General features: G+C 50.1%; 11 protein-coding genes across 11 annotated transcripts; 5 read left to right on the forward strand and 6 right to left on the reverse strand.

The window, feature by feature from the left end:
* Nucleotides 1–235: 235 nt before the first annotated feature.
* Nucleotides 236–1,934, reverse strand: N7509_006190 (DHHC family palmitoyltransferase; the record flags this gene model as incomplete). Its single annotated transcript, XM_056630827.1, has 2 exons — nt 236–1,665; nt 1,736–1,934. 2 exons carry the CDS (start codon nt 1,932–1,934, stop codon nt 236–238), a joined length of 1,629 nt encoding a protein of 542 aa, XP_056490129.1.
* Nucleotides 1,935–2,483: 549 nt separating this feature from the next.
* Nucleotides 2,484–4,202, reverse strand: N7509_006191 (rhomboid family membrane protein; the record flags this gene model as incomplete). The annotated part of the gene is made up of 4 exons (XM_056630828.1): nt 2,484–2,546; nt 2,606–3,633; nt 3,702–4,063; nt 4,135–4,202. The coding sequence occupies 4 exons, from the start codon at nt 4,200–4,202 to the stop codon at nt 2,484–2,486; spliced, it is 1,521 nt and encodes a 506-aa protein (XP_056490130.1).
* Nucleotides 4,203–5,348: 1,146 nt separating this feature from the next.
* N7509_006192 (serine palmitoyltransferase small subunit family protein) lies at nt 5,349–5,816 on the reverse strand (the record flags this gene model as incomplete). The annotated part of the gene is made up of 1 exon (XM_056630829.1): nt 5,349–5,816. One exon carries the CDS (start codon nt 5,814–5,816, stop codon nt 5,349–5,351), a length of 468 nt encoding a protein of 155 aa, XP_056490131.1.
* A 1,604-nt stretch (nt 5,817–7,420) lies between these two features.
* Nucleotides 7,421–8,314, forward strand: N7509_006193 (uncharacterized protein; the record flags this gene model as incomplete). The annotated part of the gene is made up of 1 exon (XM_056630830.1): nt 7,421–8,314. The coding sequence occupies one exon, from the start codon at nt 7,421–7,423 to the stop codon at nt 8,312–8,314; it is 894 nt and encodes a 297-aa protein (XP_056490132.1).
* Nucleotides 8,315–8,932: 618 nt separating this feature from the next.
* Nucleotides 8,933–10,948, forward strand: N7509_006194 (uncharacterized protein; the record flags this gene model as incomplete). The annotated part of the gene is made up of 2 exons (XM_056630831.1): nt 8,933–9,793; nt 9,854–10,948. 2 exons carry the CDS (start codon nt 8,933–8,935, stop codon nt 10,946–10,948), a joined length of 1,956 nt encoding a protein of 651 aa, XP_056490133.1.
* Nucleotides 10,949–13,025: 2,077 nt separating this feature from the next.
* pld2 (putative phospholipase D (PLD)) lies at nt 13,026–17,055 on the reverse strand (the record flags this gene model as incomplete). The annotated part of the gene is made up of 4 exons (XM_056630832.1): nt 13,026–13,709; nt 13,763–16,323; nt 16,380–16,836; nt 16,888–17,055. 4 exons carry the CDS (start codon nt 17,053–17,055, stop codon nt 13,026–13,028), a joined length of 3,870 nt encoding a protein of 1,289 aa, XP_056490134.1.
* Nucleotides 17,056–18,006: 951 nt separating this feature from the next.
* Nucleotides 18,007–18,545, forward strand: cyn1 (putative cyanate hydratase; the record flags this gene model as incomplete). The annotated part of the gene is made up of 2 exons (XM_056630833.1): nt 18,007–18,027; nt 18,096–18,545. 2 exons carry the CDS (start codon nt 18,007–18,009, stop codon nt 18,543–18,545), a joined length of 471 nt encoding a protein of 156 aa, XP_056490135.1.
* A 380-nt stretch (nt 18,546–18,925) lies between these two features.
* On the forward strand, nt 18,926–20,437 carry N7509_006197 (putative C2H2 finger domain protein; the record flags this gene model as incomplete). Its single annotated transcript, XM_056630834.1, has 3 exons — nt 18,926–19,210; nt 19,309–20,012; nt 20,059–20,437. The coding sequence occupies 3 exons, from the start codon at nt 18,926–18,928 to the stop codon at nt 20,435–20,437; spliced, it is 1,368 nt and encodes a 455-aa protein (XP_056490136.1).
* A 776-nt stretch (nt 20,438–21,213) lies between these two features.
* N7509_006198 (uncharacterized protein) lies at nt 21,214–21,647 on the reverse strand (the record flags this gene model as incomplete). The annotated part of the gene is made up of 3 exons (XM_056630835.1): nt 21,214–21,259; nt 21,380–21,438; nt 21,507–21,647. 3 exons carry the CDS (start codon nt 21,645–21,647, stop codon nt 21,214–21,216), a joined length of 246 nt encoding a protein of 81 aa, XP_056490137.1.
* A 1,112-nt stretch (nt 21,648–22,759) lies between these two features.
* Nucleotides 22,760–23,313, forward strand: N7509_006199 (uncharacterized protein; the record flags this gene model as incomplete). Its single annotated transcript, XM_056630836.1, has 2 exons — nt 22,760–22,863; nt 22,917–23,313. 2 exons carry the CDS (start codon nt 22,760–22,762, stop codon nt 23,311–23,313), a joined length of 501 nt encoding a protein of 166 aa, XP_056490138.1.
* Nucleotides 23,314–25,077: 1,764 nt separating this feature from the next.
* Nucleotides 25,078–26,002, reverse strand: N7509_006200 (uncharacterized protein; the record flags this gene model as incomplete). Its single annotated transcript, XM_056630837.1, has 2 exons — nt 25,078–25,248; nt 25,307–26,002. 2 exons carry the CDS (start codon nt 26,000–26,002, stop codon nt 25,078–25,080), a joined length of 867 nt encoding a protein of 288 aa, XP_056490139.1.
* Nucleotides 26,003–27,300: the final 1,298 nt, after the last annotated feature.

The raw sequence follows: 27,300 nt of genomic DNA on the forward strand, positions 1-27,300 counted from the left end.
TGTATATTGGATGGGATACAGAGAAGCACTAGGAGAGGGAAAGATGAAAGGAACAGGCAAAGGATCAAAAAGAAAGTTAATAAATACGAGCAAGGTAAGCTCGAGATCCGAGATCCACAATGTACACGCATGCTAGTCATACATGGGGGGGAAAATGCCAACTTGGCCTTTAGGCCGACCGCTTAATCTGAACGCCGACCAATGATGCAAATACATATAGATGGAATGTCCCTGTTCAATCCCAATCACGCCATTCATCCGTTTCCCTATTGCGTGTTCGACGCCCTGTATCCTCAGGATTCAGCAATCCATTCCCCTCGACTTCTTCTTCAAAGTCGCTGTCTCCAGGCCGAGGTCGTGGTGACGCAGGCGCGAGCGTTTGCATCGACACACTAGTCGGGGGACGTTCGGGAATATCCTGTCGCCCGCGATTGGGGGTCCAACTTGGCTGAGCGGCGCTGGCGCTGGCGCCGTTGCCGGCACCGCCGATCCAGCTGCGGCCATTATCCGAGTTGCGCTGGTATAGATCCCGATAATACTGCTGCTCTTCGGAGGCGGCCTGTTCGCGATCGTCACGCAGCCGATCGCGGGACTCAAGAAAACGTTGGCTCGGCTCCCAGCGCCACCCATCGCCGGTTGTATTGCAGACTGGAACAAACCAGTAAAGTGTACGCTCGCCGAAAAGGTGGAGGAGGTTGCGGCGCCAGCCGAGATCAAATGCGTTGGGCATCTTCTCACTATCTTCATCATTCAAATATTGTTGGTATCGCTCGTGCTCGCGTTGTCGCTCATTCTCCGCATATGACCGGGTAAGCGCTTGCTGGGCGGGAGTGAGGTTGTTGCTTGCGGATCCAAGAGTCGGACCCTGGCCTGGTCCATAGGGTGCCGGGGAGAGACGTTCTTCGCCTTCTTCAGCTCGGGTTACGCCGGGAATGGCGTTCGCGTGGGCATCGATAATCTGATTCCCGTATCCTTGTAGTCGTTGCGTTAAGCTCTCTTCATCGTGACCAGCGCCGTGGCCGTTGGATCCTGGGTCGAAGTGCTGTCGCTCAAGCGCTTTGCGCAGCGGTGAAACGTATCGTGTCTTTTCGAGGCATTCAATAGTCGTCACGCCCCTGACAGCTAAACTGATATGCCATGCCGTAAATCCTGATAGGACAAGGCCGATAATGCCGCCCAGAATCGCCAATAGAACCACATTCACGGGGAGGTATGTGTCCATGTAGCGGGTGTCGTTGAGAATTTCCGTCCAAACCCATATGGACGATGCAGCGAAGCAAACCCAGCAGAACAAGGATGTATATATCAAGAATAAGAGGAATGCCTTGTAGTTATGTAGTCCGACGCAGGTTGCCAGCCAGGGGCAGTGGTGGTCCATCTTCAGGACGCAGCGTTTGCATGTTGAGCAGTGGTGTGCACGATCTGGTTTCGGGCACATGCATTTTTTGCAGTATCGCGATCCGCCGGTCGAACTGACAGTGTAAGAAGTGAACTCGGGGGTCTCGGCCACAGGCAAGGCGCTGTATTGGCCGCGGCCATTTCCGCGACGGGTCGATTGTGGCGAACCGGGATCTGTGAAAACGGCGACGGTATATGATGCATTAAGCATGCAGTAAAAGAAGACACCGAGTATAGTACTAGGAAGACCTGCGAAGCCGAGCCATGCTGTTAGTTAATTGTACTTCCGCACGCAAGCCCACTAGGCATCCAAGTAACGGCCGAGGGTTGTCCGTACCAAGCCAATCACTCCGTGACTCCTTGAAGCCGATACTGGCCTCGACATAGACGGCCCAGGTTGTAAGGCCGTAGACGAAAAAGAGAGGAAAGCAGCTGGCCGCGGCGCAGCAGTAGCGTTCACAGCGGAGTGCCCAGGCGCGAGGGCGCCGCTTCGGCCATGTCGGCGAGGTCGGGGGTGATGAGGCCAAGGTGGCCATAACTGATGCTTGCTCACTCAAGCGAAGGGTGGGCGATGGGCATCGAGGGGTGTATATTGATCGGGGAGAGAGCTGAGGCGTTGCACCTGCACATCGGGGTCCGGCTTCAGCGGCGTCGTAAGCGGGCCTGACTCAGCCACCTCAGCCACGCCGAGCCTCGTAAGGTGGAGTATACGGAGATCAATCTTGGAAGAGCAAAAGTACTCTATATGGTGATAGAGGACCTTCGAAGATATACTTATTAGTTATTTCATTGCGTAGATTTAGTCTAATGAATACACCAACGGAATTGCTGCTTGAACTAATTGATATAGCGCTGGGTATCTTTGTAAATTAGAGAAGCTATCTATTCCACCTAGTGACTGACACTTGAGCCCTAGGATATGATGATATATTCAAGACAGTGCAGTCTGGGATGATAATAAGGACAGTGCACACGCACGCCTGATTTTATTTACAGATATTTCATGAAACGCATTGGCTTATCCAACCAACAGCAACGCCACGTATGAATGGGGCAAAGGAGTGAAAAGACAAGGAATGGCCTCTCTAGGATGATGTCTTGCTCGTGGTGGTTGTGGTAAGAGCCTGGTCACACCAACCATTGACGGGCTAATCGCAGATATTTGTTAGCAGGTGCAGAACATAAAACGGAGATAACTTCGACTTACCAAGCAACTCAAGCGGTAGCACCAGGAGCAGTTAGATTTGGGGTATCTATAGAAGTCGATGATCAACATGATGAATCCGATCAGGACGGCGACCAGAGCACCAGCTCGGATCAGCCACCAGGCCCACCAGAGGGGCTTTCGGCCCTTGAAGAAGTTGAGAGGATTCTTCTTGGATGTGTTCTCATCGCTTGACGAAGAGACCATGCCTCCACGGCCCTTGAAAAAGTCCATGAATGACGTTGTTTTACGGTTGTCTTCCGAAGGCTGGGCTGCACCACCGCTCATCGCAACATATGGTTGGCGCGCAAGGCCGATTCGTTCGCGTAGCGCATTGGGAGAGCGCATGATGCAAAGACCAATCGCCAGTCCCATGACAAATCCACCGATATGGGAAAAGTTATCCAAATCGGGGAGTAGGCCGAGCACGAACGAAACAGCGATGCCGAGAATCATGACAATCAATTCCACCCATCGGGATTCACGATTCGGCCAGTCGTACAGAAGATCCAGTAGGAACAGAGCCATGATTCCGAACAGGGCACCCGAGCAGCCAACACTAGGCTCAGTCTGAGAAGCGTAGTTTCCACCGAGCACATAGCCGAAAATACCACTGGCAAAATAGGCCAATGTGAAACGCCAAAATCCGATTAAGCGTTCCATATCTGTGCAGATAAACATCTGGGCGAAGAGATTGATTGCGATATGAATAAATCCGCCGTGCAAGAAGATCGGAAGGATGAAGCGGAACCATTGGTTTGGTGATGGATTTGTATCCAGGGTGACGCCTTTACCCGGGTTGGGGACGCCGCCAAAACCGCAAAGCTCAGAGAGAGTGCATATTTCGTCTTTCGCATCGGTTGTTGTAGAGTTCGGGCAAAGGAATGTGACAGACTCGCCCAGATCTTGAATACCCGGGGTACTCTTCATGCATGGGGTGAATCGAGCGCCCATATAGATCTGCATGTAGGCGGAGGGACCTAAGAATGGATTGTTTGCGGGCTTGGTGATTGGAGAACCGGTCATTTGTGCTATAGGTAAAGACGAGGTTAGTCTAATTTCAATCCCCAGGTTTCTTGATCGAACAGGCGCAACTCACCAGTTTTCACCAGTTCGATGATGAAGGTTATAATCATCGCCAATGTCAAAATCCATGTTGCCCAAGCGGGCTTCTTCTTGAAAAACCCGCGCTTCTGCTGACGGGGGTCATGACGCCCTCTACTGAGGTTTTCCACCGCGCCGGGGGAGGGTGGATAGGGGTTGTGCTGAGTTTGTTGGTGCTGCCATTCGGGGTTGTTGCCGAATTGTGTTTGCGACTTGAGTGGGATGTTCTCTGAGTAGTGGTCGCCATCTGGTACTGCCCCAGCCGAGTAATATGGATTTCCATCGGAGGCAATCGAATGTTGGCTCTCGCGGTTGTGATAGGGGATGGATGGGTCATCATGATGGGACTGGTTGTAGCTAGAGTAGCCAAGGCCAGGAGCCGCGGCGGTCGCGCCAGCAGCTGGGGTGGCTCTCCCTGGCGCGCTCACCCCGGGGCAGCATGCTCGTAAGCAGGGGGACTGGGAATGTTCGAGTGGTAGTAGTCGTTGGAAGCCATGGTGGGCGAGCCGAGGCCGTGAACGTGAACAGGGGATGGTCGGACAGCCCGGGGGTCGTTGAATCGTCAAATCGCCAAAAAGAAGGTTGGAAAGTGAAAGTGAAAGCGAAAGCGAAAGAATTAGGCCCTATTAGCGATCGAAAGGGCGAAAGCGCGGAAAATGATGGTTGAATGGAAGATGAGGAGGGTCGAGAAGGCAGAATATAGGAAGAAAGAAAGAGCCAGGCAGTCATATTTGGGGAAGTTATTTTTGGGGCGGATCATCAACGCAGCCGCGCGGCGAGTGCGTGTGTTTTGGCGGAGTCTGTTGATGCACAAACGCCCAGGTGCTTTGAATTGACTTGAATTTACTTGCATCCCTCATTATAATGATGGTAATTATTATGATTATCATCACTATTATTTTTCTATTATCATATTCTATAATTTTCTTTATTTCATGAAGAATCAGGGTCAATTGATCAATTGACGCTGTCTCACCGCCCGAAGTACTTAACTATGAGTACTCCGACTCAGCCGCAGCGCCAAGCCACGGGGCGATCAACAGGCCGCTAAAATTCGCAGTGGAGGTGCCCAACCGTCTGAGGCTGGATTTTACAGAGAATGCCTGAATGTCTTGGTAAGTGTAAACCGGTTGTTCTGAGTTGACATTAACTATTAGAATGGGTAGCAATATGATCCACAAGGCCATGTTCCCACCGCAAACACCCAAACATCCCCTCTGGGTATCCAGGTATCCTGGTACCCCGAGACGTGGCAGATTGGCTTGGTTCGTGTGCTCGTATTTGTGTCATCGGCCGCAAGGGTCCCCGGTGTAGGTCATCAGGTGAGTTCGATCACTGAAACGAATGTGGTATCTTCTCCGAATACTCCCACAGCGCCAAGAAAAAGAGAGGGAGAAAAATGTGGCACAATGCTGCTAGGGCGCGAACAAGAAGAAAGACAAAGGTAAGGAGAACAATTCCACGTAGAAGACCAACCGGGATTTGCAATTCGACTCTCTGTATGGTGCATAGTTGCTTGCCAATCAACAAGGGGAATTGCATTTCATCGAAGAAGTTCCGCCTCAGCATGAAGCAGCCATGGGTCACGTAGTATATACGTTGTCCAAATGGAGTCCTCCGAGAAACGGCCGAGGGGAATCTTTCACCGTGACCACGAAGGTAGGATGATCTCGGCGACGGAGGTGGTCGAAATCGTATTTCCATGCATGTCTATCATCCTTAATGTGGCGCTGGCCTCGTCGCTGTGGCCTGTCACCAGCCATACCGCACGGGTGAGCTTGTGGAAGAGCAGGATCGGGAAGTATAGCAATAGCGCCCACAGTAAGAGTGACAAGACGATCAGCACAAAGGTATTAGCGACACACTTCTCAGTCGGAGTCATGACATAGAGACCAAAAGTGACTTCGTATCGATAGTACTCGAGGCGGACGCGATCAGCCACTCGTTGGAATGGGCTCCGACCTTTCTTGCGCAACGTATTTGAGGCATTGGTCATGGACGAGGAGTACCTGGTGAGAAGCTCATCCATGGCCGTTGGTGCATGTGAGACGTTCGTGGTCGTCGAAGTATAGCACGTTTGTATCTTGGTTGTGGTTGTCATTGTAGCCATGGCGTCGATCTATCGCCGATCCTAAGACGAAAGGTGGAGAGGAGGCGAGGAGGTAGATGAGGGTACTCGGTATAGTTTTCGTCTGATGGTCTCTTTCCTCTCTTTGGTATTAGTATAATGAGAAGAAAGGGAAAGTGGCTGGGCAAGAAGTCACCCGGTAGCGGTTTCCCCAAGTGAGGGTCAGGCGCAAATGAAATTGACCTCAGCCCTAAAGTCAACTGATCGGAAGCTGCGGATATAGACGGATATATTCAGGTTGTATTTGCGAGAGGAGATGGAATGTATTAAGACGAAAGTAGTAAAAGGGAAGGCTAGGGGAGAGGATATACTCCGTGGGCATTGGGAGAAAGTGCAAGTGAGTAGCTTTAGGAGAGAATAGACTACTAAGTATAGTAATGCCATCATGGTAGCAAGCTTGAAATTTGAAGACTGCACCAGGCCACGGGCCGAAAACCCCGAAAAAGGGAATCCGAAGAAAGGATCGGAACGGTCGGCAGGGTTGAGGAGTCGAAAACTACTGTAGTTCATATTCAGCCCTATCCCCAACTTGGCAATTCGATATTCGCATTAATAATGAGAACCAGTCCGGGCCAAGGGAGTCCTATATCAGAAACCGGTTTTGGGAGAAGACTGAAAATTGAGAAACAACGGTGGTTATATTTAATGATAATTTCTGCCCGTTCCTGTGCCTGTGCCTGTTCCAAACCCGAACTTGGTGCGGGAGGTCCCAAGAACAAACCGTGGTTGGTGCCTCGGATCAGTGCGGAGTATAGTGTGCATCAATCTATCGCCACGCTAGTAATTATAGAGGGTCTTTATCTATCTCGATGTATATATGTTTTTATTATACAGATACTTGTGGTTCGATGAATATATCAATACTACGTATAACTACAGTGGTGTTGCAATAGTTTGAAACCCCATATTGCCCACCATGATTTACCGCCTACTAATGGGAAACTAGTAGCTACCTAGGATGGAATAGATTGGCCTAGCTTTTCCATCTCAGGTAGCTACTAGTTCGCCATTGGAAGGCGAAGACAAGAATAGTCAACATGGGGTTTCAAACTTTTGCAACGCAACTGTACTGTAAATCATCTTGTATACTTTGTTTCAGCCATCATCGGGCTAGGCCCGGTGATGCCTAGGGTCGGCCCCGCTACCCGCACCCACGCCCATCACTTGAACTTCCTCAAAGCAAACACCCATTTCATGGCGAGAACATCGCAGACTGCACGCGATTCGAATGAAGAGCCCTTTCGATGGCTTCAACGAGAATATCTTGACCACAAGGGTAACAAGGTCATTCTGGCAAAATTCGTTTGCTGGGGCAGGCAGTTCTATCAACCGGAGGAGAACGAGGGGTATCGACTCTAGATATACAGCACCCTCCCTATCCAGCCAGAGAATTTTTGCCAGCTATATGGTTATTTCTTCTCCGAATCCCGGCGGTTTCCCTTTCTCGAAATTTACTCATACAACCTATCCGATGCTCTGTCCTGCGTGGAGCACCAGCGCTACGAGGTCGCATACCGAAAGCGTCTTCATGCTGAGCAGTGAGGAGACGAAAAAGACACAATTCTCCCCCCCCTTTGATCCCTACAATGCGAAATGGCTGCGATGATCAGTTTATGTCCGGATTCTGTTTTCTTCTCATATCCAGGAGCTATCTCCAGGGCTATTTTCGTGACAATGACCATGGCCCAGGCCCCCTATGGATTAGCTTCGATCGCAGCCTTCCATCTGCGCTAAAGAAGCTCCCAATGATAAAAAGGCTAAGCAGTTCACCAACTAAGCTTCGCACCTTTGCAGAGTGGGGAATTGCCGTCAATCCTGAAATGATTGATGTTACTGTGCGAACTACAGATGAGGAATGTGATCTTCAATATGTGATATACGTGCCCTTTCTTGCAGACATTGAGCAAGAAAGGACCACTTTCCTGGAAGCGACGGCCCGCAAATTCACCGCCAGCATTATCTTGCATCTCTCTATATTCAAGCCTACTGTCTCCAAAATAGTTCGCTTCGAATTTAGGATCCCCGACTCTTCTTCTTTATCATATTTTCTTTCAGCACCACCGGACGGACTTGATATTGGCGCCTCCCATGAATTTGAGACAGCCCCAGGCCCGGAAACGCGTATACGAACGCTGCCTATGGGTCGGCATGACATCTGTTTTCGCCCATTTCCTCATTATTATTTTACAGTGATACTTGATAAGCCTAGCTTTACCCAGGAGCCCAGTATTATGTTTTTCACTCTCGAGACCAACGGGGACACCGATATTGAGATTACTCGGAGCGCCGGCACCCACGAGGTTGTGAGACGACTTGCAATGCTTGCGGTGGAAGAGAACATCCAAGATGACGCAAGGACGCTCACACGAGAGGAACACAGGGAATTGCTGTCTTTATCACGAGAGGAGTATGAGCAGAAGATGGCCGAGTGTGGGTCAGTTTATCATAGACTGCCAGTATCGCAGCCTTTCTATGAGTAGAAATACAGAAATAGGAACATAATGATCATTTCCGATAAAAAAGGCCGAATATTTACTGGAACAACCTTAATTGAGTTTCTTTGTGCAGCAATGTGGTTGACAATGTGGTTGACAATGTGGTTGACAATGGGGCTGTGCTGACCCAGCTACGGCAGTCCATAGCCGCCAGTAGTGCAATAATTATGTAATTCCTTATTCCTTATGTTATTGGTCAGAATTAAGCGGATCCCTTCCAAGATAGGACTAGATCAGATATTTTGACCAATGGGAGATGCTTATCTGCGGGGAACCCGGAGGTGTACTACAGTACTTTAACATACTCGTACGAGTAATACTCAGTAGCCATCGCCCACTAGCTTTTTGTATGTACAGAAATCGTGCTCAGTGGCCATTACCTACGCGTTCGGAGTAGCTATTACCTACACATGCTTAGTAGCTAGTACCTACACGTGTAGGCAACGAGGTGGTGGGGTAATTCTATACATACATAGTACAGTACATAATATTGCCCACTGGCGGCTATTGGCTGGCTGCCGTACCCAGTGATGTCACCCAATCTTCCCCGCCATCCGCGCGACTCAATTGCTCCTCTGTCAACGACTCGTGTTATCAACCATCATGGATGCCAATGATCCACTTGTTCAGGCCCTGCCACCGGCCACTGACTATTTGACCTACCTCACTTTACTAGAGTACCAGTTGACTCCTGAGCGCCTGCCACTATTGCACCAACTTCTGCAAGATGAGCGTCTTACCACCAACATCGGTTGGGACCTCGTCAAACTGCTTCTCCCTATGCTCCCCGCATCTACCGAATGCCTTCAGGATGTCGCTCGACTCGGTAACCCACGAGAGGTGATTCTACGTGTGGCGGAAGCTCTCGAACATCTTCAACCAGAAGATGGCGACGACGAACTCGCCGAAGAGAAAAGCGATTCGGGCAAGCCTCTTCCGTCGCACATTCTCCAGTTCAATTGTCTCCTCGCCATGCTGTCGGTTCTGCACAACCGCATTAAAACGAAAACCCCCAGTCGATTCATTGCAACCTCTCTCCAGGCCGCATTGGAAGCCTACGAGGCCATGCCCTCCGACGAGACTACCCTAGCCTTGCTCGAGTTCCTTCGCGACGTATCTCCCAGCAAACGACCTGCTCCGCCTCCACGAACCCAGAGTCAGTCAAGCGTACTACGAACCGCCGCTGCCTCAGCTCCAGACCCGGAGGCTGAAGCCCATTCCCCATCCCCCGAGGCCGATAACGAAACACAGCTCGTGCGGAAGTTCATCCAATTCGGTCTGATCGAGCTACTCAAGTCTTATCTCTTGAGCTTTTCCGGTCCGTTGGACCCTGGACTGTCTTGGACTGTTCGCATACAGGAGGATCTGAACCCAAACCTGCGTTTGCCCGAGCAATCGCAGCTGGATGCGTACACTAGCAACAAGGATCTTAAAGAGCGAGACATGATTATGGGCAAAATTGTGGTAAGTTGAGACAAAAATACCCGACAGGATGAAGAATTGAACTAAATTGTCTCTATGAAGGCGCTCTCACGGGACGTTGGAATCGAGAACAACGATCTTTTGTCGATTGTTTCACGGTCGGCAGCAGACCAGCCACCCCCACTCGACTTCGAAGAACCTCCCGCCACCCCCGATCAGATCCCACTGGAACGCCATGGCTCTCTTTTACTGCTGGCAGCACGGACGGCTGGCGCCCACGTTTTCGCATCTGGACAGCCAATTCCGGCTCTCCCAGTCTTCCCTGATCTCGCCGAAATATTTTCTAATTTCGTTGGGGGCCAGGATAGCCTCGATGAGGTGGCCTTTGGTCAACCACAAGCTCTGCTTGATTCGCTGTTGGCGCTGACCGTTCATTCGACGATACAAGAAATCCCGTCCCCATCTAATGAGACCGAATTTAAAGATTTCGTCATATTACTGACGGCTTGTACCGCCCGTCAAAGCCACGGAATTGTTCGCCAAATTCCAAATGCAATTGTACACAGCCATCCATCACAACTCACCCGATTCAAGCTCATTCGGACAGTCTTGGAGAATGACCGCCTAAACTCCGCCCGAGACAGCGCAGTCACTTGGCTAAGGAATGAAGTTCTTGATGCGCCACCTGAATCAACAGAGTCCCTATTCCGTGATCCACTATACTTCTCGGTCCTGTTCCCTCTGCTTTTCCGCACCGTCAAGACAGCATCGTCAACCCCGGATCTTGTCCAAAACTGGACCCGCCTTACCCAGACTGATGGCCCAGCCCTTCACTCTGCATTGAACCTCTACTACCTACTCCTCTCCTCGCCATCACTCCGAAGTCACCTGCACCTCGAAAAGACAGCGAGGTTCTTCCGTAGCCAGGTCCTGAAACCCCTACGAGAAATCTTCCGTTCCTTCGAGTCCGATCTCACTTCCAAAGGAGGCGATGGCCTCATCGAGGCTGCGGTCGGCGAAGAAATGTGCCAGGTTGGCAACGACAGATCTGTTGGGTTGATCGGACTTATCTTGGACCAGATCGAGGATGTTGTTGCTGAATCATTTGGTACTGATGATGGAGACCTCAGAGATTACTCGGAGACGGAGGAAACGAGACTGGTGGAGATACTCAAAGAGACGGAAAGCTGGAACTAGGTCCATTACACACATTATGTCTTGTATGGATAGATGGTGATGTGAGTTGTGTGTAGATTTCCTTGTAAATTTGGCTCAGAAACATTGAACATACTAGTGTGTCTACCTTTTATTTTCTTGTCCACACTAGACCCAAGAGTATGAAACCTAGTTCGAATCTGCAGAGAACATGTCTTAGCCTATGAATAGCTACTACTGGCCTATCCATGGATGCATATCCACTGGCATTTTGCCTTTTCTTGTACAAGTGCAAGCACTACTAGTTATCTTAGTTGACCAACGAGTTCAAATTAGTGCTGAGTACATTTGGAAAATGCAGGGTCGTTCTTTTTACTGCTCCACTGCCACCCACTCTTCGCAACATTACCATAGTATCCTCCGCAATGAAGAACTCTGACAAGCTCGCGCCACATCTTGAGAGGGGCTACTACTACAAGGAAAAAAGTGAATTCTTTTTGGGCAACGGTCACATTCATAATAACTGCCACGACCAGCAGGTCCGAAAACTAGAAAGATAAAAACAGAATCGAACACAAATATCCATAACCCAGAACCAGAAGCCATGGGAAAAGCAACACCACCTCAACAAGAGAAAAGAGAGAGAGAGAAATTATTTTTGAGCCATCCAACTCGAAAAGTGCAGTGAAAATAAGAACATAGTAACCGTAACCCCGATTCCTTGATACATCCCCAATCACCCTCGACACGCCCTAAGAAAAATCGACAAACGAGACCCGGGTCGCGTCTCCCTCGGTGTAGGTGCAGGTGAAAGTGATTCATTGTCGACTTGATCCGGAGAGAAATCACAGACAGCGAACAGGAGAGAGAAAGCAAGGGATCCGATTTGATTGCCGGGAAAGAATGACTGGACGGGATAATGTGAAAACAACGAATATGCTGGTCATGTTTTTCGAGAAAGATGATTTTTTGGTTTCTTCCGAGTTTCCGTGGTGCTGTTTGGAAAATAATTTAAGACTTCATGATTGCCGAGACCATCGAGTCAGGTCTGTCATTGCGGTGGGTTGTGGACATGGTGGATTCTGTGGTGGGTATGTGAAGTTATTTACATAACAACGCAGCCAGCACCGGGGGAGGCTGTATTGAGGAATGGTCAGTCAGTAGATTGGAATAATGGTTTGGAAGATGCAATAGGAAGGGAATTGGAATGGACCATACCCTTAACGACGGCGGAGTTTTGAATCTGAGCGGGAGACATAGTGATGGATGGGTTGGAGCTTGTGAAAAGCGAAAGATTGGAAGTAAGATAGATGATTGGGACGATCGAGATGGTTGTGGATGATAGAAAAAGAAGTCTGTTGGGCCGGGCAGAGATGGGGATTTATACACTTGCTGGCCGAAGCTGCGAGGCTAGATTTCCTCGACTTCTATGCATTGGACTCGAGGCTGCCGGGGTTGACCGTTGGAGATTTCATTGTTCTGAGCGCTGAAAATCGGAGCTGCATGGGATCTGATACCTGGCTCTGATATTGTCCTAGCCCCTGGTGGCGTTTTCTTAATATTGTTGCCCTTGACGTGAAAGCAGGCGTCAACCTACCAGGTGTCCAGGGGTGACACTCTAGACCACACAACTTGTCGATTTATTGTCTCGAAGATGATTAAACGCAGGCACGTGGATGTAAAATCACACCTAGAATAGGAGGGATGTTAATTGTGCTTCTTTCATATTGGCATGCCACGAGGTTGGCACCTGACAGTGCTGGGATGAATTTGTGGAAAGGTACATATGTGGAATGAAGAACAATATTAAGATACATCGAGATAGATTCATTGAGTTGAAAGAAGCTCGCCGCCACAGTGGAGATGCTTTGAAATGGGGGAGGAAACTAGTAGTTAGGTGGAGTTCTTAATATTGTTCTCGGAAGAACAATGCTCTTGGTGCTGGTTGTTAGGGTTTAGGCTGACAACCCCCTCAACAGTGAATCTACCGGGGCAAAACGATAGCGGGAAAATAGTAATAATATGTGGGATTAGAATCAAATTAATTCACATGAAATCACTAAGGCTCAATTTAGATTGGAATACAGATCATTGCAAAATCGTATCGACATCAGTGTCCTCAAGTATAGAGGGGCTCGGTCAGATCGTTCAGAGTCAACCCTGACTTCGCAACATCCTCCTCAATCAAGAACATCAAAGGCATCTCAACTAGGGTTCCCTTGACCTGGCTTAGCAGCTCTTTGACCTGCTTAGCTCCCTCTGCGCCAGGGGCGAAATCATCGCGCACCACATGCCCCCACTGGAACCGGGCTGGCCGGCCCATGTCCTGACCATCGGCTTGCTTGTCTGCACCATGGAAGTAGTACTCATAGAACTCCTTGTAGGTGGCCCAGTTGCGCACACTATCATCCGGAACGGCGTGGAAGACCTTGCGGAAGACATCGGTGTTCGTGCGCGCTCGGGTGTTCCACATACTTTGCACGGTGTCAGCGAGCGGATCCGCGACAATTCTGCTCTCGGGGCAATCGAAGTCGAAGTTGTTGGGAACTCCAACGGGTTCGAAGTTCGCATCTGGTCGCTGGTAGTCCTGGGCGGGCAAAAGTCCCAAGTGCTTGCGGAATAGCTCGCGACGGAGAGAGGAGGCGAAGCGGCTGGCGGTCCATGGCTTGCCGTTCATGCTGGACTGTACTGGGGTAAAGTCCTCAATGATCACAGCAATCTCGGAATCATGGTCACCCAGCTGCGAGCGGTCGTTGAGGTTGGCAGATCCACAGATAACCAGTCGGTCGTCGGCAATCATCACCTACACTCCTGTTAGCACTGAAAGTTGATATTTTCCATGTTTAGATAACATACCTTGGAATGCACGTAGAGCTCCTCGCTCACGAATGCATCGATCTCAGCATCGGGGTGGCCGTCCCATGGCACATTACGGACGTCCTCCCCGTTCAGCATATAGCACGAGCTGACACTATCCCAACGACCGGAGCCGGAGCCCTTGGCGCCCTGGACCTGATGCGCGGCTTGTTGATACTGCTGGAAGGGCGCGCTGGTATCAAAGGCGCTGCGAGTAGCGGTATGAGCAGGAGCTCCTGGGGCATAACCACCGGGACCGGCAGTGTTAACATCATACTGTCTCTGAGCATGTCCGTACTCAACACCGCTCTGTTGTTCCACGGCAGCCAACAGACCAGCGTTGTTAATCCGATCGTAGTTGCGCAAGTTGTAGAAGCGGATGTACTCCATGGGATTGAAACCTTCCTTGGCAATCATTTCCATGATACTGTTACCGCCCCGGTTGATCGAGTTGTATTGGAATTCCATGATAGCGCGAGTTCCAAGGGTCTCGTCGTCGCGCAAGTCTCCAGCAAAGCATGGAATGGAAGGAATCACAACAATGATCTTATACTTCTGGCCTGCGCGAGCGGCACGCAGAATACGCTCCACAATTGCAGCTCCGATTGTGTTCTTCACTGGGTGCTGGTGATCACCGGTTGCCGTGATGAAGAATTGGTTCTCGATGTAAACGAAGTGCTCGCTGTTTTTGATGACAGCCGCGTACGCATTTTGGATAGAGTGCTCAACGGGAGTTCCATTGCTCCACTTGGCGCAGCTACGCACAATCTGGCAAGACATGTTGCCACGACTCTGCGAAGCGGGACGGCCGTAGGTTGTGAGACGATCCTGATAAGTGTGGATTTGGCCGGCCAGCTGACCCCGGAGATTGTTTCCGTAGTTTGTGATATCCTCACGAAGGCGGCGCGGAGCAAAGCCTCGCTCCTGATCTCCTCCTTGGCCCTGATAGTGATCGCTGATTCCACGGGTACCTGAATGCGAGGCTTCCTGGCTCGGTGGTGGCGCATAGTATGGTGCTTGACCCTGTGACTGGGAATGCTGTGCCGAGTTGGGAGATTGAGTAGGCGGAGGCGCATAGTATGGTGCTTGGCTTTGTTGCTGCGGCTGGGACTGGTAGTTTTGGCTGGCTGGCGATTGGCTTGGGGGAGGACCGGCGGGAGGCGGCGGGAAAGAATCCCCGGTGTAAGTATATTGAGAATGACCTTGACTCGGAGAGTGGTTTGAGTAACCAGGCGGAGATTGGGAGGTGTTGGCTGGCAACTCGGTCGAGTGAGATGGGTAGGATGATGTACTACCAGCCTGGTATGGTTGGTAAGAAGGGGTAGAGGACGATTGTTGCTGCTGGTACGGCTGCGGGCTAGCAGATGCCTGACCTGGTGGAGGTGGGTAGCTTGGGATATTTCCAGATGCGGACTGCCAGGATGGAGCAGGACTATGGGGCTGTTGTTGATGGCTGGGTGAATCTTGACCTGGCGGGGGTGGATATGTCGGAGCATTTCCAGTCTGTTGGGATGATGTGTTGTAGTGCTGTTGCTGATCCTGGCTGTGCTGGGACTGACCCGGGGGAGGTGGGTAGGTTGGTATACTACCAGTTTGATACTGGTTAGACGCCACAGAGCTCTGGGGTTGTTGTTGGGACTGCGGAGTAGAAGACGCCTGGCCCGGTGGAGGTGGGTAAGTGGAAGTGCCTCCGCCTTGCCAGGATGGCTGCTGGACGTGTGGGCTGGCCTGTCCAGATGGATAAGGACTCTGTTGCTCCTGTGTCTGTTGCTGCTGTTGCTGCGGTGGCGCGGAGCCAGACTGCGGACCAGTAGAGTTGGGGCGTCCATATAGGGCAAGTCGGACATATCGAGACTGTTGACGAACCTTATACTTCGCGTCGTAGATAAAGTTCCATCGCTCCACGAAGTGTCGGCGCAGATCCTCAACGACGCCTCCGTGCAGGCTCACCGAAATATCAGACCATCCCATTCTAGACATAGTCTTTCGATCGAGTTGGTTGCTCTCCCAGTGAGATACATCCTGGAAATCGAGAACTCGCGAGTTGTTATAATCCTGGCCCGGGAAGACGTTCTCGTTGAGATCGGCCGGGTGAACATCGGAAATGGCATGCTGGTGGGTGTCCCAGCGTCCGAAGCACATGTCCAGCCCGCCCATGAAAGCGGTTTGGCCATCAATTAAACACAGCTTCTCATGGTGGGCCCAGTAGAGAATAACGTCATCGTTCATACCATACAGTCCCTTCAAAGCGTCCTTGGACATTTTCCCGAGACTAGCAGAGTCCAGAGACATATTTTGGAAAGAACTGGAGATTGACGAGGCAAGCTCTTGACGGTCCGGCAAGTGATCGGGGTGTCGAAAGACTGCAATATTTGGATGCAGATTCTCCAGGGTGTGCTTTGTGTGTGCGGAAGAAAGCGTCAAGGCCTGAGTGACTTCCTTGTATACAATGATGTTGACGCGAACACCACGCTGGGCCGCAGCTTGCAGCATTCGGTCCAGTCGGTATTGTTCATTCTTGGCGGGGGGTCTTCTCAGGTAAAGCTCGGGGGAAAGCCACCCTGTATCACGATTAGACAAACTTGTCGGGGTTGCAAATGGGGAAGTCGACACTTACAGTCAAGAATCCAAATAGACTCTCGCGCACTCTCCAAGGCCCTCGAGACGGCCCAGAAATAACTGCAGCCGTCCACGTACCACTTGGCATCATTGCGCTCTCGGGGTGGGGCAAAGCTTCCAAAGCGTTGCTCAGCGGTGGGCTTGGGTGCGCCGTAATGCGCATAAGCTTGAGGATCGATGGTGTTGCCCAGCTTCTGTGCCATATCGGTACCCAGATCGGTCACTGCGCCCTGGATCTTCCCCAGGAACCCTCCGATCTTGTCTTCCTTTGGGGGCCGTCCATGGTACTGGTTACCCTGGCTCTGGCTCTGGCTCTGGCTCTGGCTCTGGCTCTGGCTCTGGTTCTGGTTCTGGCCGTGGTACTCCGGTTGCTGCTGGTACTGGCCAGTATTTTGGCCTTGGTTGGTACTGTAGCCGTATGGGGGTTGATTCTGGTTTTGATTCTGGGAATATTGCTAGATTATGAGTTAAACAAGGTCTCGTTGACAGTGAGAGTGGGGGCTTACTGGCTGGTTTCCGGGCTGGCCCTGGCTCTGGCCGGAACTCTGGTGAGTCTTGTAGGTATCCTTCAGCTTCTTAAAGGTGTCGCTGAGTCCACGAGAGCTGTCACCACCCGAGCCACGTTGTGATTCATAATAGCGGCCATAGGCCAGGTCATCCTCTTGATGCGACATGGTTAGAGGAAATTCTGTGAGGGGAAAGAAAGACCGGGGCGGGGGGATTGTTTTTAATAGCAGAGAGATGCCCCGCTGCCCAGCCACGATGGAGCCGTGGTGGCTGAGTTGGTTGCTGTCGGGTGAGCCAGGCTGCTAAATTAGTAAATTGGTAAATAAATTACACTTACAGCTCTAGTTAGTTCCCTACGACTCGCCTACTGCATTTTGCCTAGCTGGTAGTTAGACTGTGGCCGTGTTATGTATGCATCATGCTACTCTGTTGTACACTGCGGATCGCCCGGGGCTCCACACCTTTTATGCTGATCTTGGAATTCTGCTTGCGCGCCACTTGTTCTTTTGGCTTGTACTTGCAGCTGACTATCGGTGATGCCAAGTGTTCTGCTATTTACGGCCGTATGGTCTGCCACGGGACTGCCACGGTGGAATACTACTAGTAGAGTATAAACCCCAACAAAACATCCATTTGAGACGATGGAACGAACTCTGGAGGCAACTAGTAGTAATACTAGTATGTCCAATACGACCGATTTACTACTACTACTGCTACTACTACTACTACTACTGTAATACTAACTAGCACTAATAACTATTACGAGTAAATTGACCGTATGAATGATTTGAATACAACGCCCATATGACCCCGGAGATGGGATACCAAAATGATACTAGTATTCACGACTCGATTGCCTTGATATAACTACCACCAGTCCGATGTAGTATATAACCCATAAAAGCAATCCCAGTGATACCAAGTCTCCTACCATCTGATCGACTGTCCCACTAGAACAAGCCAAGCATGTCGTGGCCAGCTGTCGTGCAAGAATCCCCGCACCAGCAGCCCCGCAACAATCAATTGCGAAACGCTCCTCGCACCCCCCCATCTTCAACTTCTCCATTTGCTGCTTCTTCCACTCTTCAATCGCCCCTTCCAACAATAACATAATCATCATGGAGCTCGCAACTCTTCATGTAAGTTGATGACCTGTCGTTGATCCGACTTCCAATCCGAATTCCGAAGCTAACCCGTCCCATGATAGACCTCTCAGCACCCTAATCTGCCCACTTCGGCGGCAACGCTGTTCAGAGCGAAAGAAGCAAAGAAGTTGAGCTTCGAAAAGATTGCCGCGCACCTTGGTCGCAGTGAGGTTGCTGTCGCTGCCATCTTTTACGGCCAGGCCAAGGCATCACCCGAAGATATTCGGGGCCTGGCCTCGTTGCTCCAAATCCCTCAGCACCCGCTCGAAGAACAGTTGAGTGGATTTCCCGATCGGGGTCGCTCGGTCGAGATGCCTCCCAAAGAGCCTCTGATTTATCGTCTGTATGAGATTGTGCAAAACTATGGATATGCGTATAAGGCGGTGCTCAATGAGAAGTTTGGCGATGGCATCATGAGTGCCATTTCTTTCTCGACTAAGGTGGAGAAGGAAACTGATGAGGATGGGAACAATTGGGCAGTCATCACATTGCGTGGTAAATGGTTCGTATAGCTTGATATCCCCTCGAGTTGGATGGAGACTGACGAGAAATTTGATAGGTTGCCCTTCTCGAGGTTCTGAGAGGAACGAATGAAGTATAGGAATGATAGCAGATGGGTGTCTAGGTCAGAGTAAAGAAACAATGTAACTCATTTCTGTCTTGCTTTCGATCCCCGAGTAAACATTGAGTTCTTTTTTTCCGAAGCATTGCCCGTTCGGGTTCTCAAGTGACGCGTTCGAGTTTGTGGTTGTGGTGGTTGTGGTGGTTGTTGTGGTCGTCCTGGGTTGTCCTGGTTGACCTTCCGCCGCTGTCTACCACTTCCTTCCTCCATCTCATTTCTCTTCTTTCACCTCAAACCCAACTTTCCCCATTTTATCTTTCCCAACACACGATGGATGGAAAAAAGAATGAAACTTCCACTGAGCCTGTATGGCCTCCAGCTGGGATGTTGCAGTGTCCCAAGAATGACTGTCCTCGTCTCTTCACGTCGCGAGCGGCCATGGAATCCCACCAGATGTCATACAAGGACCATGCACTCTGCCTAGCCTGCAACATCCAGTTCGCGACTCATGAAGAGCTATTCCTTCATAGGCTTGTCAGCAAGCGTCACCATACTTGCCCGATCTGCAACCGCGGTTTCAAGAGTGAGGATGGCCGGGATTTTCATATCCAAACTGTGAGTTTTGCGAGAACCCCCTCCCCCGAGACTGGACGAGAAATATCCTACAGATTTCAAAAAGAGGTATCATAGACTCGGGCTGACAACTACCACAGGATCACCCAGAGGACCGAGGTCTCACTTGTCCTGGCTGCCCCAAGACTTTTTCGTCCGGCGACGACTACATGAGTCACATTTCCTCCAACGCATGCAGAAGCTCTGCTGTGGTGGCCTTGAATGAGCATAATGCCCGCCGTCAGAAAATGGAAAGGGTCCTCAGCGAAGCATCCCAATCCAGGCCCAGCCTGTCTTTCTGCTCGGACGACGACAGCTATCGAGACAACGGAACTGAGAGTGACGGCCTAGGCCTACCTCGACCTCGACCTCCTCAGCTGATGAGACAGGATTCTGGCATCTCTGACGAATACCCTCGTCCCAATGAAGGCTACACTCCTGATGTAAGCAGTAACTTCTCCCCTCGCTTTTCTAGCCCTCCCGCTGCGCCGGCCTCGCGTTCCCTCGACGAGGAAGATTCTCCTATTGCACGCCCGCAACTCTCGAACCCGGCGCCTTTTGCAAATCTGGCGATCAGCCCCGATGATCTGATTGCCTGGGACCCGGATCTGGACGTCGGTCTTTGGCCGTCCTCGCCGGCGCTTTTCAAGACACCTGACCGAAATCAACCTGCCATGTCTCCATCGTCGTGCTCCTCCCGCTCTCTTCAAGATCTTGTCCCCGACTGGAACTCTGAGAAGCACTGGAACAGTCAGACAAAGCGCTATTTTTGCGACTGTGGGTTTACTACTCAATATGTGAAAGTGTTTGAGCAACACGTACTCATGGAACGATCTACATCTAAGCACCAGTAAGTACATGTGGGGCATGGTGAAGACGGGAATCATTGCTCCCACGATCGGCAAGAAATCTACTTACATGTTTTTGAAATATAGTTGCACACACTGCGGAAAAGGCTTCCCCACCGTTGCCACTCTATTTAAGCACATTGAAATAGACCATTCGAAGGAAAATTCCTGGACACGGGAAAACCGACGCGTTGACCAGGCCCCCGGGTATGGCTCTTCTGCTGAACGCCTGCACGACATGGATGGGCCCATGGACATCGGAGAGCTCGAATTTCAAGTCTATGACCGCCCGCCCACCTTCGCCCAGAACTTTCCGCGTTACCGTGCGAAGATGGATTACGGATTGCGATCTACCAAGGTGCCTCATGGTACCTACTGGTGAAATCTCCCTTGCGGATCAGTAGTCTGTTTGACCCTTTAGGAGTTAACACATGGGATGATCATATGGATGGGTGTCAAAATGGTGGGGGAATGAATCGGGTATCAAACTGCGGTGAAATGTAATGGAAAGATGGAAAGCTGCGAAATATCGATATCTCACTCCAGTTCTGGGAGACAATCCTGGTAGAACAATTCTGGTGCAAAAGATTCTGGTGGAATTAATCGGTTGATAGCTTTCCCAATGACACTCTCCTCTTAGAAACAATAATGCACTTACCAAATCGTAGGATGCTTCGTGATCTCCAAAGTCTCTAGACATTCTCCACCTCACGATGCTACTACCAGTAGGATGCCTATTGGCTACTAGGGTAGGTACCATTGTATCTGATCGCCTAGAATATCGTCTTAATCCACATTTATAATCGGATGAATTCCGAAAAAGCTACCCGGAAAACAAAACGTAGTCAATAAATCGTGGGATAATATTTGCTCAGCTAAAGGGGTATTATCGAACAGGTACAGCCATAGTTGATGCAAAGCATCTGCTGAAAGAAGAAACGGGAGAGAAAAAAGGTGGATCAGGAGAGGAGAATATTGTATGCCTCATAGACGACGGGAAGAGAAAGCTGCAGGAAATGAAGTGCAAAGTCAAATTAACAAAATCCCGTTCCATGATGTGTTTATTGGAAAGCACCAGGTCAGATGTCAAGTTTCAGACATGGGTAAAGTCGGCGTATGCGGAAATAACCGGGAGTGTCAATATGTGGCGCGATGTGCTTAGCAGCAGTCCTCGCAGCACTCGAAGCAGAGAAGACCGGCGCAGCTGTTGAGATGTCAATATTAGCGGGGAATCCTCTGGGAGAGATTGAACGTCCATTTCTTTTGAGCTTTTGGTCCGCTCTGGAGTTGTTTCTCGGGACGTGATAAGGTCAAGGCCACTTACAGGCCACAGCAAACATCGCCGGCGCCACCACCGCGAAGCTTCATGTTCTGCTCGGAGTTCTGTAAGAAGCAAGGTCTAGATCAGCAATCGAAATCTCGGAGACATTGTACTTGAAGGAGAATCCTACGGGTTGCTCAGTCACAACGCGGTCGGTGGAGGGAGCATCGGGGCTGGTAGGCTGGTGGGTTTGAACGGTCATAGCGTTCCAGGTATCTTCCTGGGAAGATTCCTGCTTGGAGGAGAACCAGTTGGAGATGTTGCCGAACATTTTGGAGAAGAGTGATTGGTACGGTGTAGTAAAGTTGAATTGCTGAGAGGTGAGGTTGGAAGGGAAGGAGATGGAGGAGAGAAAGAGAAAAGAGAAAGAAGGACAAAGGCAGAGACGAGGGGAGCAGGTGACCTTTATGGATCTCACTCTAGCTGGCTACCTGACACAATTACACGACTACGTATGGTAAGTAAGTACTGTACTCGAACACCAAAGTGAATTTGCATACAAATAGGCGCATAGCCAATAATAGTGAGTACCAGGAACCTTGAAACCCACGGCTACATCGGAGCAACGTCGTAATGCTCGCTGTATGTAATGTGAGGTAACCAGCCTGGTGGTTACACACCACCAACAGGGACGTGGCGTCCACCGAGAAGAAGACCGTGGGGATTGGGACTATCATACGTAGGGATCTTTCCACGAGGTCGGCCAGATTTGCTAATGATCAGCATACGGGGGAGCTCGGATTCCAACGTGGCGTCGATAATGATCTCACAGACTCGAGCGCCTCGGTCAAGAAGTCAAGATACACAGGTGGCGTACTAACTAGTATTGTAGGAAGTATGCATCTGTACATGTACTGCGAAGTTAATAGCTCATAAAATCACCGGTGCCTGCGTGTTAATGCAATCCATGAGCCACACTGGCCAGAACCAGAACCGATGGGAGTGGATTCCACTCAGCCCTGGAAAGCGCTAAGCTTCGGTCAAGCTTCGTCATTCTGTACAACCTTGCTTAGGGCTATTTTTAGTACTGTGGCTCGTTTTCCCTATTGGTGTGGTGGCTGAAATACCAGGTCCTTCGAGTGGCTCACTTGGTTAGTAGTAAGGTTGGTGGAAGTGAAAGAATTGGCCGATCCCTGACACATTTCAAAGGAATATTTGTTTCCGAGTAGTACTGTAGTACTGTAGATTGTAGACTGTAGTATGAAATTCAAGTTGTTGAAGATGTACGAGTAGGTAAACAACAACTCTTGGCAAGGATATCACATGATCTGCACTGTTGGTTCCTACTGCCGACCGGAAATTTTGCGCCCGGAGCAGAAACGAAGGGCCTGACCGGAGGAATCAACAGCAACAACATCGTCAAGTTCGCCCAAACCATTCAAAATGGCAGACCCCAACACACAAATGAATACTCGCGCCCAACGCGAAGCAGACTACGAGCGCTTCAAGACCTACGCCGCGACCGGATTCCTTGTTGCTGCCCCCGTGCTCATTGCACTCCCACCCGCAAATTCGACCACCTGACCGTCCTACTGGCGAGTGCTTTCTGTGTCTCTGCAAACCACATCACGCGCGAGCGCACAGGGCGGAGTATTGTTGATCGCATCGAAGCGCGGATTACGACCCGTCCGGCAGTCCTGCGGGAACTCCCCAGCGAGCGCGCGCAAGAGATTCAAGCACGACTAAGGGCTGCGCGGGAGGCGCAGATGAAGGAGGCTGTCGGGGAGGAATTGGAGAAGTTGAAGGCCCGCGAGGCCCAAGAGCAGGGTGTTGTGCAGCGGGTTTGGATGGGCGGGGAGGCTCCCGGTTGGATGGAGAGGAGGTTGCAGGAGGAACAGAAGGCGTTGGAGGAGGGCAAGGGGTATGGTGATTTGATTTCAAGAGCACATCTGGGATGTGTGGAATTGGGGAAAAAAGGAGGAGGAGGAAGAAGATGATGAGTAAGGTTGATTGCTTGTGTCAGGGCGGCTCTCGAGATACTCTGATGACTAGGGTTCTTTCTCGCTCCGTTGCATTTCACCAACCATTAACATCGACATCGACATCTTCAACACCAAAATCACCGCACCCAACACCCAACCAACACCCACATCATCTGCCTTCATGCATTTCTTGACGTGGCATTCGCATTGTACAACCATCTTATCACCAATCAGCATTAGGAGCCGGCGTTTGAGTTCACCATTTCTTGTCACTTCGTTTACTGTACTCCACTCTACGGCCTATGGCAAACTACATGGCCATGTCCATATTAAATTTACGAACTTTTACTACTGGAACAACAGTTGTTGATAAAAATATGCTTCATTGAAACATATACATGAGGAGTTGTCAAACTACCATCGTGTTGAAATACCCCAGAGCCATGACTCCCCAGGGCGCCCTTCACTTTGATTTCACTTTGACTGCAGACTGAGGATCCTCCACAATAATGATAGGGCAATAATGATAAGCTAAGAATAGAAATCTCACTGGTAAGCAAAAGGCCTTGGGAAATACCTCAGGGCCATGACTCCCCTTGGTAAGTCCCTTAGACAAATTGAAGCCCAGGTAAGAATATCTTTTGTTTTGTCTTTTGTCTTTTTGCCCTTTTCCCACCGTCTGCATTCTCGGTAATGATGAAACACATCTCCATGATCAAATCTCCAGGGCACGAACGGAGTGATCAATATCCAAGGTGGTCAATTTGCCTTTCCCCCATTCGGGCAGTGGACTTGAAGTTCTGATAGATGCCACGGGATCAAGGGAAACATAACTTGTCACTTGGTATGGCAAGATAAAAACCTTGATCGGAACAAGCACTAACTAATACATGAGATCCCCTTTTCCCTTTCCTTCTGACCTTATTGAGCAGCCGGGGATGTGACCCCAACCAAAAGAAATGGTGAGTGTATGGCGGGTGTATGGGAGCAGCCCACTCAGAGTTGAGTTGAAAGCTGTCTAGGATGGAACTTGGGTCCGAGGCTCCTAGACAACCAGGCAAGATAGTTGCCTGTCAGGTTCATATGGCATATTGTCTGGCGGTATCCACATGTAGTGGCGAGAAGCGACCCGTACATGAGATGACAAAATAGAACAGATTGGCGGACTTGAGTAAGTCATATTCCTTCTCTGGGCTGCACCGGGAGCTCAAGCGTTGAGGACTGGGCGCCCAGTCGGACGCGAGCTCAACCGATACAAACCCAAGTGGGAAAAGGTGCGACTTGTCAAGACCAAGGGCGCAGAATTGCGAGCCTGTATTCACGTTGCCAGGTCGGAGTGGACCAATTCAATACCCTCGAAGGAGCGGTATCTTCATTGCTGCAAGTTGGGGACCTGGAAGAGAGGTGGTCCACGGAATAAGGCGTTCTTGGTTTGTGGCAGTTGGGTAGCGCGGTGGATGGCCGAGAACACTTGCTGTGCCCCATGAGGAGTGTTTCTATGGCCGGGTCGAAAAAGACCAATCCAATACCCTCGGGAGAGCGGTATCTTCATTGCTACAAGTCGGGAGACCCGGGTATGTTTTCATAGAAAGTCCTGTGGGGAGTGTTCGCATGCCCAAAATCGACAGTATTGAACTTGTCGATGTCAATTTGAAGAAACTGACGAAGGCTGTTGACAGCGAATTTTTGAGGCGAGCGGAATGAGATGGAATGAAGTGAATAGAACATCATTCCGTTGCACTTGAAAGTTGATTAGCCGTGACTTGTGGAAAACTTGGTTCAACCCTGAGGCTGAATGCCCCATGATTTCAGAAACATGTTGATCACGGTATCATTGAGCTCTCTGTTTTGCCGTTTGAGCTCACCAATCTCATTGAAGACTTGGTACATCAGTGTGTCGGCATTGACCTGTTGAGATTGCAATGCCTGGGTGACAATTCGTTCTAACACCTGCATCAAAGTTAGTATATTTCGTTGGCTGGAAGGCTAACTATGGATAACCACTTACTGATTGATAATCGTAAACGTACTGATCAAGAGGTGGTGCGTCTGGCATTTCGATGTCGTTATCCTCGGCTTTTCCAAAGTGGGTGAAAGGCCCCTGGGGAAAAGGAGGAGCGGCATCAGAAATGATCGAATCCAAGGAATCATCCAAATCGTAGAATGGACCAGGGGGCTGATGCTGATAAGGCGCCAGGTGGTGGATGGGGTGGCCGTGGTAGAAGGCTGGCCGTTGGTTCTCCTGGTAGTTCGATGGATTTTGCATGTACCCATCATGCTGTTGGTTCCGGTGGTTGTTTCCATTATATCCCCAGCCTTGATTGGAAGTGTGTTGATTCCAATGAGGCTGATGTGGAGAGGATTGGGGATAGAAATTCTGGCTTTGATGGTGGTTTTGGTTTTGATGCTGACGAGGACCCTTTGGCACACCGGGGCCATGTCGTGGATCGTAACCTTGTTGAGAGCCAGAGAAGTCGCGGTTGAGCGCATTCTTCTTTTTGTTTTTGTTCTTGTTCTTTCGGCCACGAGGGTTCTGATCGTGGCCTTGGCCTTGGATTTGCGGTTTCCGGTTCCCATTCTGATTGTTCTTCGGTCCTGAGCCGTAGGTGGTATTGTTTGGAAGAAACCCGGCATTTTGACTGAACGCAGGACCGTTTCCCCATTGGCCGTTAGGCCCCTGGGGGAAACTTACACGGTGATCCATGTTTGATAGTGGGAGAGGTGGATGTAATGAGATCCACAGCCCAGTCTCTTGTCTCAGTAGCAACAGGCAAGAGGAATACTATTACCGGCTTTGGAGACCTGGATTTCCACTTCAGGGAATCTCACCTATCGCTATTTTTGGTAATCTCGATAGGACAAAACTATTTGATCAGACCTTTTTTCGGGTTTTGATCTTTTTAAAAGCAACGCAGAAACAAGACCCTCAAGGAATCGGTGACTCCCTACAAGTCCAACCCTCAAGACGGTCTAGTAATCCTGGCTCGCTTGCCTTGAAGCTGCTGAAGTGAGTGCTGGGTGGTTTCTTCCTGATGAACTCGGGAAAGGTGGACAGCCAAATGATTAGCTGTCTGGTGAAAAAGAGAGAAGACGGTGTGTGAAGGAGTAAGAAAAAAACTTCTGGGAAAACCGAGCCGGGGGACTTTTTAAACCTAGAAATTGGCGACGAGTACACGAGTGCTCCGAAGCTTAACTGGGGAAGAATATCAAAAGAAGTAACAGCGGAGGTCGGAAGTCCCGTTTGGGCGAAAAGTGAAATCCGTCGAAATGGACTAGTAGCCAACCCGCACCAGAGAAAATGATATCTCTAGAAGTACTGATGAGATGTTCCCAAAAGAGGACTCGGAGTCTCAAACTGGCAGCGGCGTAGATGAAGCCCACTTAAAATGGTAAAAAAGATAGGGTATGGTATTAGAGGAGGTCAAATGGGTGCAAGAAGAATATTCGTAGATATGTGTTAATCTGATAATCGATGGCCTCTGTTATAGCTAGTCGGAGGTCCGGGTATGAGGTTTTAGGAGCGCGTGGTCCAGGAGAGTACGATAGCGCGCATGTCTACATCATTTATGTGCTCTACTCCCTTTATTGAAGATGCTTTGATCTATTGCGAAAGCCTTGGGCTAGCCAGTAAAATTCCAGAGACTGGATAATGAGCATACTAAAAACAACTTTGAAGGATTGGGAGAATGAACAAAGAAACAATAGCTTGATGTGGCATTGTGCGTTTCAGAAAATCCCCGGTGATTCAAACCATGATCTCCGGAAATAATTTTAGAACATCGCAATGGGTAGGGAGAATTAACTGTCGTTGATCTCAACACTCTGCCAATCCATCTTTAGGGGAACCACCTGGGGTAGCCCGCATCTAACTAGAAACTTGGTATGTTCAATAGACCGACTGGTAATATAAACGAATCATGGTGCATAGTGCTAATACTGCTGGTAGTCATACTCGTAGCCTCCAGGCTATAACCGAAACTTCTTCGATCGTGCTTTCCTTTG

Source organism: Penicillium cosmopolitanum (assembly GCF_028827165.1).
Source record: "Penicillium cosmopolitanum strain IBT 29677 chromosome Unknown utg000006l:49.0-5199605.0:1.0-5204138.0, whole genome shotgun sequence".
NCBI lineage: Eukaryota > Fungi > Ascomycota > Eurotiomycetes > Eurotiales > Aspergillaceae > Penicillium > Penicillium cosmopolitanum.